Source organism: Hyposmocoma kahamanoa, unplaced genomic scaffold (genome assembly GCF_003589595.1).
Source record: "Hyposmocoma kahamanoa isolate Upper Pololo Valley unplaced genomic scaffold, ASM358959v1 86, whole genome shotgun sequence".
Classification (NCBI taxonomy): Eukaryota; Metazoa; Arthropoda; class Insecta; order Lepidoptera; family Cosmopterigidae; genus Hyposmocoma; species Hyposmocoma kahamanoa.
Window position 1 is genome coordinate 8713856 of NW_020654289.1, and position 9368 is coordinate 8723223.

The 9368-nt window shown below is 34.8% G+C and overlaps 2 protein-coding genes across 4 annotated transcripts in view; one reads left to right on the forward strand and one right to left on the reverse strand.

The window, feature by feature from the left end:
• The first annotated feature begins 1059 nt into the window (after positions 1-1059).
• LOC113234823 (mitochondrial import inner membrane translocase subunit Tim29) lies at positions 1060-1993 on the forward strand. Its single transcript, XM_026470330.1, has one exon. The coding sequence runs from the start codon at positions 1325-1327 to the stop codon at positions 1889-1891; it is 567 nt and encodes a 188-aa protein (XP_026326115.1). The 5' UTR covers positions 1060-1324; the 3' UTR covers positions 1892-1993.
• Positions 1994-2693: 700 nt separating this feature from the next.
• The window catches only part of LOC113234780, a 21144-nt gene continuing 14469 nt past the window's right edge, over positions 2694-9368 (reverse strand). For 2 of the 3 annotated variants that reach the window (XM_026470259.1, XM_026470260.1), the window contains exon 13: positions 2701-4021. In XM_026470259.1, the coding sequence (XP_026326044.1) occupies positions 3933-4021 (89 nt within the window). In that variant the 3' untranslated portion in view covers positions 2701-3932. Of the gene's footprint in view, positions 4022-9368 lie in introns of all 3 variants that reach the window. The other variant, XM_026470261.1, reaches the window with a different exon arrangement.

Genomic DNA, 9368 nt, shown 5'->3' on the forward strand with positions numbered 1-9368 from the left:
TATATATATATATATATATATATATATATATATATATATATATATATGTATACATGTATATATATATTTTAAATTTTTTATATTTTTTTTATTACTCTTTTTTCCAATTTAGTATACTTGTAACTTGTTAATATAGATTTAGATAGATAGATCAGAATTTCTGGAGGTGGAGGCCTGGTGACCTAAAATACAGGGTATCCTTAGTTTAGGCTCCAGCCTCTACAAATTTTCCTGTCATGTTTTTTACTTTAATATCTTATATGTTTACTTAAGTTGTTACAAATTTGTGGAGGAAATAAAGAATTTACTTATTTACTTACTTACTTACTTACTTACTATATGATACGAGGGAATGACGGTCAAAAACGTAACTTTTGGAATTTTTAATTAAATAATTTCGTGGTAGAAACTTTTATCACACACAATTTGAATTTCGTTATTTTGAAACGTTTACAGTGCTAACTGCTAACTTTCAAAAACTTTAACCATTTACCAAAGATTAAAAATGCGTTCACAAATCGAGAAAGCATAGTATTCAGCTTCAGTGCTAGAGCTAGACCAAGCCACGTTTTGTTGTTTGTGACTATACCAATTCACAACGCAAAAGCCGAAACCCGGAAACTCTGAATATGACTTTCGATCAGTCTTCAGAAGACAGAAAATCTTCTTACTCACAAAATTTCGAAACAATCACAGACAACCTACATAGAAGGAGTGTCAGCAAAAAGGTTTTCCAAACACTACAACAACAAGTACTGGTTGTCATTGTAATAATCACTTATTATTTAAATTTAAGTCTGTATCACTTAAATAAATGTTATACAATGTTAAAAAATAATCTATACTAAGATACGATCCTTAGACTATGGAAACTTTTTTCCATCCTCTAAGATACGATCACAGATCATATTACGGAAATAAAATTTCGAATCGATTTCTCGTCTGATACTGATGTTTAGTTGACATCCCTGTTGTGTTGACGTTGCGTGCGATGACAAGTGTCAAAGTCAAAAGGTACCTACCTTTAGTTTTGTGACGATAATCTATTTTTTTCCATCCTCTAAGCGATAATCTCACCACCGCTCTACATGTCTTTCAACCCTGACGTTGGCGAAATCGTCGCGCAAAACGACGGAGCCATAGATACAAAAGTTGAAGTTGAATTTGACTACTATATCTATAACACAGAAAGATATAGTAGGGATTAAATAGTATTAGTTTGTGTCGTGCACTTTCTGTGATTTTGATGAATATAAAATATTTTTCATATAGTAAAGTAATGCACTTCTGAATTTAATTCTAATACCAGTTGATAACCTGTACAATGTTACCTAGCTTCAGAAGAGCTCCTACTGTTATATCTAACCTATCAGAGAGAGTCAAATTTCCCGAAAAATTTAAAGGTACTATGATTGAAAAATGGGCCAATTACTGGAAGAATTTGATGGTAGACTATCGCCAAATGCTAATGGACTTACGGACGGATATTCAAGATGAGCCTCGAAAAGCGTTTATTTGGACAACTGGACTAATTGCTGTGTATTTTCTGCATAAAAACAATCCTAGTGAATTAGATTTCAAGGACGCTTTGAAGAGGGTGGACAACGAAGTAGTCCTGGTCACAGCAGATTGCCAAAATCCTAAATCCAGTGAACATTTACGTTACCTAGATACCTGTTACAATCAAGGTCTTCTTCACTATAGAAACTTAGGCATTCTATCACTCATGTACACATCGGATGACAGTTCTTCATGTGATCTGTATAGAGCACAATGTAAATATTTACAACCAACCATGCTTAGCTTTCCTTCACGGATTGTCGATGTAGGCTTTATGGGGAGATGGTGGAATATTTTCATTAAAACTAATAACTATGATGTCAATATTTAAGAATTTGCTAAAAATAACTGTTATTAGAATATCTGACTGGCTTAGTTACCTGTTGAATTGAAATCAGTAGTTGTTAATTCTTGTTATTAAATGAATAAAACAAAATATCTGTTGAAGAGAATGTTTGTATTTCGTTTCTTACTAATAATGTTAAAACAATTAAATGTATAAAAACTAAGAACTTCTCACAAATCATCTCATGCATGAGGTTAACTCCTAAAATGCAAATCTAAAAACATAAATCACCTACTAAGTGAACCCTGAAAATATATACTCTTCTATAAATGTTTCCAAGAATGAACTATTCCTGAATTGAATGACAATAAAAATAAACAAAACCATACATTTTCACACGACCACGTCTTCGGGAAAACAACGCAGCATACATGTTTTTCACATAATTTTTGGAACAAATAAAATTAATGTAACCTACCAATTTAGGAAAAATAAACATACATCAGTACTCTTCTGGCAACGTTGTGCCAGAGATGTATTACAAATTACAATCACACCACAATTGTTGAAGCAAAAAAACATGTAAGCTGCAAAGAAAATTAATCACAAGAACACAAAATGGAGCATGCATGGCACTCAACTATGCTTTCAAATTTAACTTTGCGCCAAAATGAATCACAAATTAAATTGTTTGTCAAACTACATTTGTCCCAATCAACAAAATCTTCTCTCCTCTTTTGCATAAAATTAAATGTTATTCTATGTTAAAAAATCTTAAAAAATATAAATAGTCATTGATTTTCGACAATGTGATTAAAACAAAAGCATTCTTTAGTAAAAGAAATAAAAACCACCACTTTGATTATAATGCATTATGTTCTTAAAAAGGATAAATATAATAAAGTTACATTAATGTAATAAAAAAACCTGAAAAATGGTTCTAAACTGAAAAACTTCTCGTCAAAATGAATGTGGATATAGAAAATTTTCTTATTACCACATAACTATGAATGAACTGAACTAAAACAAATGATAGCATTCAGCAAATAAAACGTTATTTATATATAAAAAAATTTCATACAAAGTTTCAATCAACCATTGATGTGGATTACATTATTGATGACTGATGCGAAAATGACTTGTAAAACAAATGCTAATAAATATTATGCAGTTACTGGAACATTTGGAAATAAACTAATAAAATGTTTGCTTTCTTTTGGTATTAATGGCCGCTGAATATGAGTACTGTTACATCTAAGTATGTAGCCTAGTTAAGTCATTGACACCATTCTCAAAGTGCATTGTTTACTTTGCCTTATGGAATTGAAGCAAACCTTTCACTACCTTTTGAATATAATTTCCTAGTTTATTAGAATCTGTAATCAATAAATCACATATCACAGAACTGGGAGTGACGCGATGATCTGTCGGTTGATCAACAGAGCGTCATAACTAATCTTCACAACAGGCTATGGCTAATGGCAACAATAATGGAAACAGCGTATGAAAGCAGGCAGTATTGTTCTATCTATAAATTTATAATATTTTATACAAATCAACACTTGTTTACAGAAAATTAATAGGTACATGAACAATTCAATTTTATCACATATAAGTTTCAGACTTAGCTTAGAATTACAGGGTAATATTCAGTATATTTTACACAATTATGAGGAAAACAAGAATAGAAGACAGTAAAAATAGTTAGTTACAGTATTATACTCCATCACAGCTAAGTACAATCATACAGCGTTTCATTTTTATAATAATAACAGACAACAAAAAATGTGAAAGAACGAAAATTTTTTAAATGAGACTTACAACAGACTACGAACTAAACAAACAAAAAATAACAATGAACCATCTCCTCTCCTCCATTTGCATTGTTAACTCTAAAAAACATGCATGATTCAATACAAAAATAAATATAACCAATTCATCTTTTAAAAGAAAGATGAATATAATGAACAAATTAATCACTTCTAAAAATACGTAAGTACAATGAGGAGTAAGGTAGTTGTTAAGTACATTCTACCCGGAGTTTGGATTGGCGTGGCGATGAGGTTCCGTAAAGCGTGAGTAGTAACTATAGTAGGATGATATCGGGTCCGTGGAGGCCGTAGGCGTACATTCCCTCGTAATCATCAAATTCATCGTCTAGGTATAACTCGTCGTCTGAAAATATAAATGAAAATATTTTTTTTTGTAACCTAATACACTTTCGTCATAATGAGAAGAGCATACTAGACTTTTTTCTTTGTTCGTTTTTTTACGACGAATTTCAACACGCTGGACCTTATTTATATGCATCAGCATTTAGCGCGCTGATCACACCTCATACAAAACATACTTTTCATATTGGTGCGGTTCTAATTGTGCTGACTACACTTAGTCGATTTTGAGACGGTTTTTGCACCACGCACACAATGCACCACGTAGGAATTAATGAAATAGGGATGGTACGGCGACTGAATTAAAAAATGGGTGTAATCACATTTTTCCAAATAAAGAAATTTAAATTTGAAAGTAGCTAAGTAATAATAATAATAATAACGCACACACTCAACATAGCCCCGCACTAGGGAAACCCTGTGTCGCGGGTGCCATGGACACACACATAGACAACCACAAATTACACCCAAACTCACGAGAGAAATAAATGTAGGTCATACAAATATTTCGCCCGGCCCGGGAATCGAACCTGGGATCTCTGCGTGGCAGTCCGGCATGGTAACCGTGCGGCCGCGGAGGCAGTTAAAGGCTAAGTGTTACACATATGTCACATTAACTATATAGCGAACATGTAGGCCGTATTAACATGTCAGTAATCAACTCTCTGTCTCCTAATGAAAGGGTCTCATAAAATTCATTTAGTAGGTATGTAAACCTCATATCGACATTATCAATGAGTCAGGAGGCCTACTATGAGTTTATGAAGAACTAACTTTGTTCCATGCAGTACAGTTTACGTGGTAAAACTTAACTGTTTAAATTCACTACAAAGTCAGAAGCCACAATATCATTTTTAGATTAGGTTGTTATTTTTATTAGTTTTAATTGGTATCTTTAAAGAGTTTCTATTTTTGTGAACGGGAAGATACGTAAAACTCCTTAGTATGAGTAGTCTTTGTTTAATTATTTTTTTATATATATGTGCGTACTAAAGTAGGGTATAAAAAACATCTTACAAATAATGAGACCAAAAACTTAATGCTAAAAATGAATATAATTTAAAGATAATGGTCAGTACAAGGTGGTTTCTATTTTAAATAAAACTTGCTTTAATACACTCGTAAACCATTTATGTGTTTATTGTAACATTGGAGGGTCCACATATGGACCAACAATTTCGGTAACGTTGATCAAAATAACGATTCTGGTTAAGGGTTAAGCTTTTCAACAAATACGGCGAAGTTGAAAACAGCTATAGTGAAGCCCATAAATAAAAAAGGAGAATATCAAAAATTATAGTCTAGTAACTCTTCTACCTGTTATAAGCAACATTTTTGCGAAAGCGATATAAAACAGACTCTATTCATTTTTAACACATAACAATCTTGCAAAACAACAAAAAGGTTTTCGTATGGTTAAACCTGTTACGGAAAATTTAGACGCAGATATTCATATGTATGCTATTTATATGGATATGACTCAGGCCTTCGTTAACATGGAGCACAGTACATTAATGGAAAAAAATGTTCCATTGTGGTTCAGAGGTAACGCTCATAATCTAATTAAATCATATTTGACCTATAGAAAACAACGAGTAGAACGAAATCAGACAAACGTTTTGGCAGGGGTTGACGAAAAATACGTGTCAGGATGGAAAAATGTACCGCGCGGAGTGTAATGCTGACATTACTGCTTGGCGACAGAAACAGGTAAGGTGGCAGTACTTCCCTGGACGAACTGTTTCGCAAGGAGCTCTATTGCTACTAAATTGATTCAGTTGTACAGATTAGGTAACGTTCTTGCTTACTGTTTAACGTTAATGTTTATGTACCTGAAGTTTGGTTATTGGTCAATGTGACATTGATATTGAAAAGTGTGACCATTTGTTGCAGATTTAATTTTTATTCATTTTCATAGCTGCAGAACATGATAAGTTATATTAAACCTGGCTGAGTTTGGCAGATTTGAGAATATTCGGCAAATTCTTTATTATTTTTGGGAACAAACTGAAAACTTGTTATTTTCTGCTACTACGAACAAACATCTGAAGCGAAATACAGGACAACGTTATAAACATAACCTATGTCACCTTTATAACCCCAGCTTCTACAGGCTGTACTCAATTAGCTTTTTTGATGCTTTGATAATTAATCGCAAGTATTGATAGTTCTCCTTAATAGACGTCGTCAAACACACTGGGTCACAAAATACACGGGATGTCGCCATCCTTCTTTAACATAAGCTATAACCATAATATAAATGACAAAGTGCATAAATTTCTAGGACTATGTCTTGAGAGAGTCACTGTATACATGTGTGTAACAAACTATATAAATCTTCATTTGTTCTCTATGGACTTTACAAAACCAACAATAGCCATAGTGTTGATACCATGGTTTTGTGGAATCGAGTCTACGGTACGGAGTTATTTTCTGGGGAAACGCTTTGTATAGGGAAGTCGTTCTACAAGCTCAAAAGCGTTGTGTGCGATCTATTTGCGGCCTTATGATAGCTGTCGACCATTCTCTAATGGTTAAAAGTGCTAACGTTCCCATATCTATACATATTGGAATCATGTACATTTCCAAAATCTAACCCCCAATTCTACAAGGAAAGGCGGGATTTAATTTACGCCCTAGAAATTCTCTAATGATTACCCCTGGCACCATCTCTTGTAAAATAGCTCTCTAAAAAAAAGCGCCCTGAACATGGTGCCTAAACTCTACAATAAACTGCCACAAAGGTTAAAAATCCTGTTCATGTTCAGGAGGGAATTGTCAAGGCTATTGATTAAAAAGTGCTATTACATGGTTGATGAATATTAAAATTTAAGTGACAATATGGTGTGAATTATAATTTATATGTATATAATTTAATATTGCATAACTCTATTATGCAATATTAAATTATATATTGATATGAATTTAAATTTTCTTCTGACATCGAATAGAATTATTACGACCTTGAAATGTATTTATAAATGAATTAGATTGGACATTTAAATTTTCGTATGCCTCTGTAAAATGTGCATTATAGCTGTGTTAAATAAGTCTTTACTACCTATGATGACGAATAAATATATAGATCGATGGACTTTTCTACGAGTATCATACTTTACAATTTGTCGTGACTTGTTATTATCATAATTGAAATTACATTTTTATTGTAAAGAACTCAATCATTGTATTGCAATTTATAACAATTTCTGCACAATGAAACATCAGTTTCCACACAACACTATATTAGGTAATTGAGTGCAACACTATTCAGATTTAATAAAATCTATGAGTCTGCGCGACAGTCGTGTATACAATGACAATAAGATAATGTCCACTAAAAACTCAAGTAAAGTAATATGGCAAATCGTAAACAAAGAAGTTTTGACTACAATTAAATCACAAAATGTACAAATAACGCATAATGGAAACCTTGTACAGACTGATAAAATTCCAAATTGTTTCAATGATTACTTCCTTACAATTACTTCAAAATTAGATTTACATGGTAATTGTGAGAAATCTCTGTCGTTAATTAGAAAGTGTGTAGATGAGTGGGATGTTCCCCAGTTCAACCTTCCAACTGTTATTGTGACCTATTGGAGAGGGTGGTGAAGGGAATGTTGCATGCATCAGAAACACTGGACATATACGATATTTCCATGAGTATATTAATGTCTGTCTGGCCAATAATAGGGAACATACTCGTAACCCTTATAAACGAAATGTTTACGTTTACCTTCGGTAAACATTTCGTTTACTTAACAACCGTCTCCTGTCGTACCTTGAAGACAACGATCTCCTCAGTGATCGCCAATACGGATTCCGAAGAGGTCAATCTACTGGGGATCTTCTTGTGTATGCCTCTCACTTATGGAGCGAGGCTATAGAAGAGCACGACGAAGCCATTGCAGTGTCTTTAGACATATCTAAGGTCTTTGACAGGGTCTGGCATGCAAGCCTTTTAAGCAAGCTTCCCTCTTATGGGCTTCCTACTGACCTTTGCAATTGGATTTCGGATTTCTTGAGTGAACGTTCGATTGGAGTGGTCTTAGAAGCCTACTCTTCCGAACATAGGGCGATAGATAGTTTCTCAGGGTCCTGTACTGTCCGCAACCCTCGTTCTGCTGCATATAAACGACATGTTGATTCCAGGTACCTTTGGGTATGCTGATGACAGCACAGTTGTAGTCAGGTACTTGACCAATGCAAGGGTCAGTGGAGAAGAAATCCTTTGACACAATTTGAATTTGACACTTAAAGCAATGTCCGATGCCAATCTTGTCAAGTTTAATGCTACCAAAACACAGGCGTGTCTTTTCTCCACTAAACGGAGTTCCTTTCACCTGACTCCGACTTTTCGTGATATATCCGTACCGATAGCTGACCGTCCTCACCTACTTGGAATGGACCTGTCGTCCAATCTGAACTTCGGCAGTTACATTGAATCCGTGGCCAAAATGCAGCCAAGAAGCTTGGCATCCTTTCCAAGGTGAGGCGATACTTCACACCGGGACAGTTGCTTCAGCTGTACCAAGCACAAGTCCGACCGTGTATGGAGTGCTGCTGCCACTTATGGGATGGCTCTGCTAAATACCAACTGGCCACCTTGGATTCAATGACAAGCGTGCTAAGAGGCTTATAGGTGACTCGGAACTAGTAGAAGCGAAGCTGCAGAGCCTTGAACACCCACCGCCGTGGAGTTGCCAGCTTATCGGTATTCTACAGGATATATCACGGAGAGCGTGCGATGGAATTGCGGCTAGGGAGTGGAATTCCCTGCTTACAGATTTGTTCCCCGAACGCTATAACTTGGAGCTTTTCAAGACGAGAGTGAATAGGCATTATTTAGGTGTGCATGCTACATCCTCGACCTCATCGTCATTTTCCATCAGGTGAGATGGAGGTAAAATACGCACTTATTTTTTATATAAAAAAACAGGGATTTTTGGACCCTCACTAGGGCGTTCGATGTAATTGGGAATGAATTACTTACACAAAAATTAGCAATATATGGTATCATCACCATCGGCATCCCTCAAGGATCGGCCTTGGGTAATATGTTGTTCCTGATGTTCATCAACGATCTTGCGTACTATATATCGGAGGGCTTGGTAGTTCTCTTTGCAGATGACACTACTGTTATAGTCTGTGCTAAAAGCTTCACAGAATTGGACGATAAAGTAATATACACGTACAGTCAGCTTTGTGAATGGTTTTCTGCAAATGGGCTTACTCTAAACACGTCTAAGTCGAACCAAGTGTTGTTCTCACGAAGAAATCTCGTATCATGCCCAATAGTCTCGTCTGCGGTTCCACTTTGCAACACATGCAAGTTCTTGGGCTTCACTATA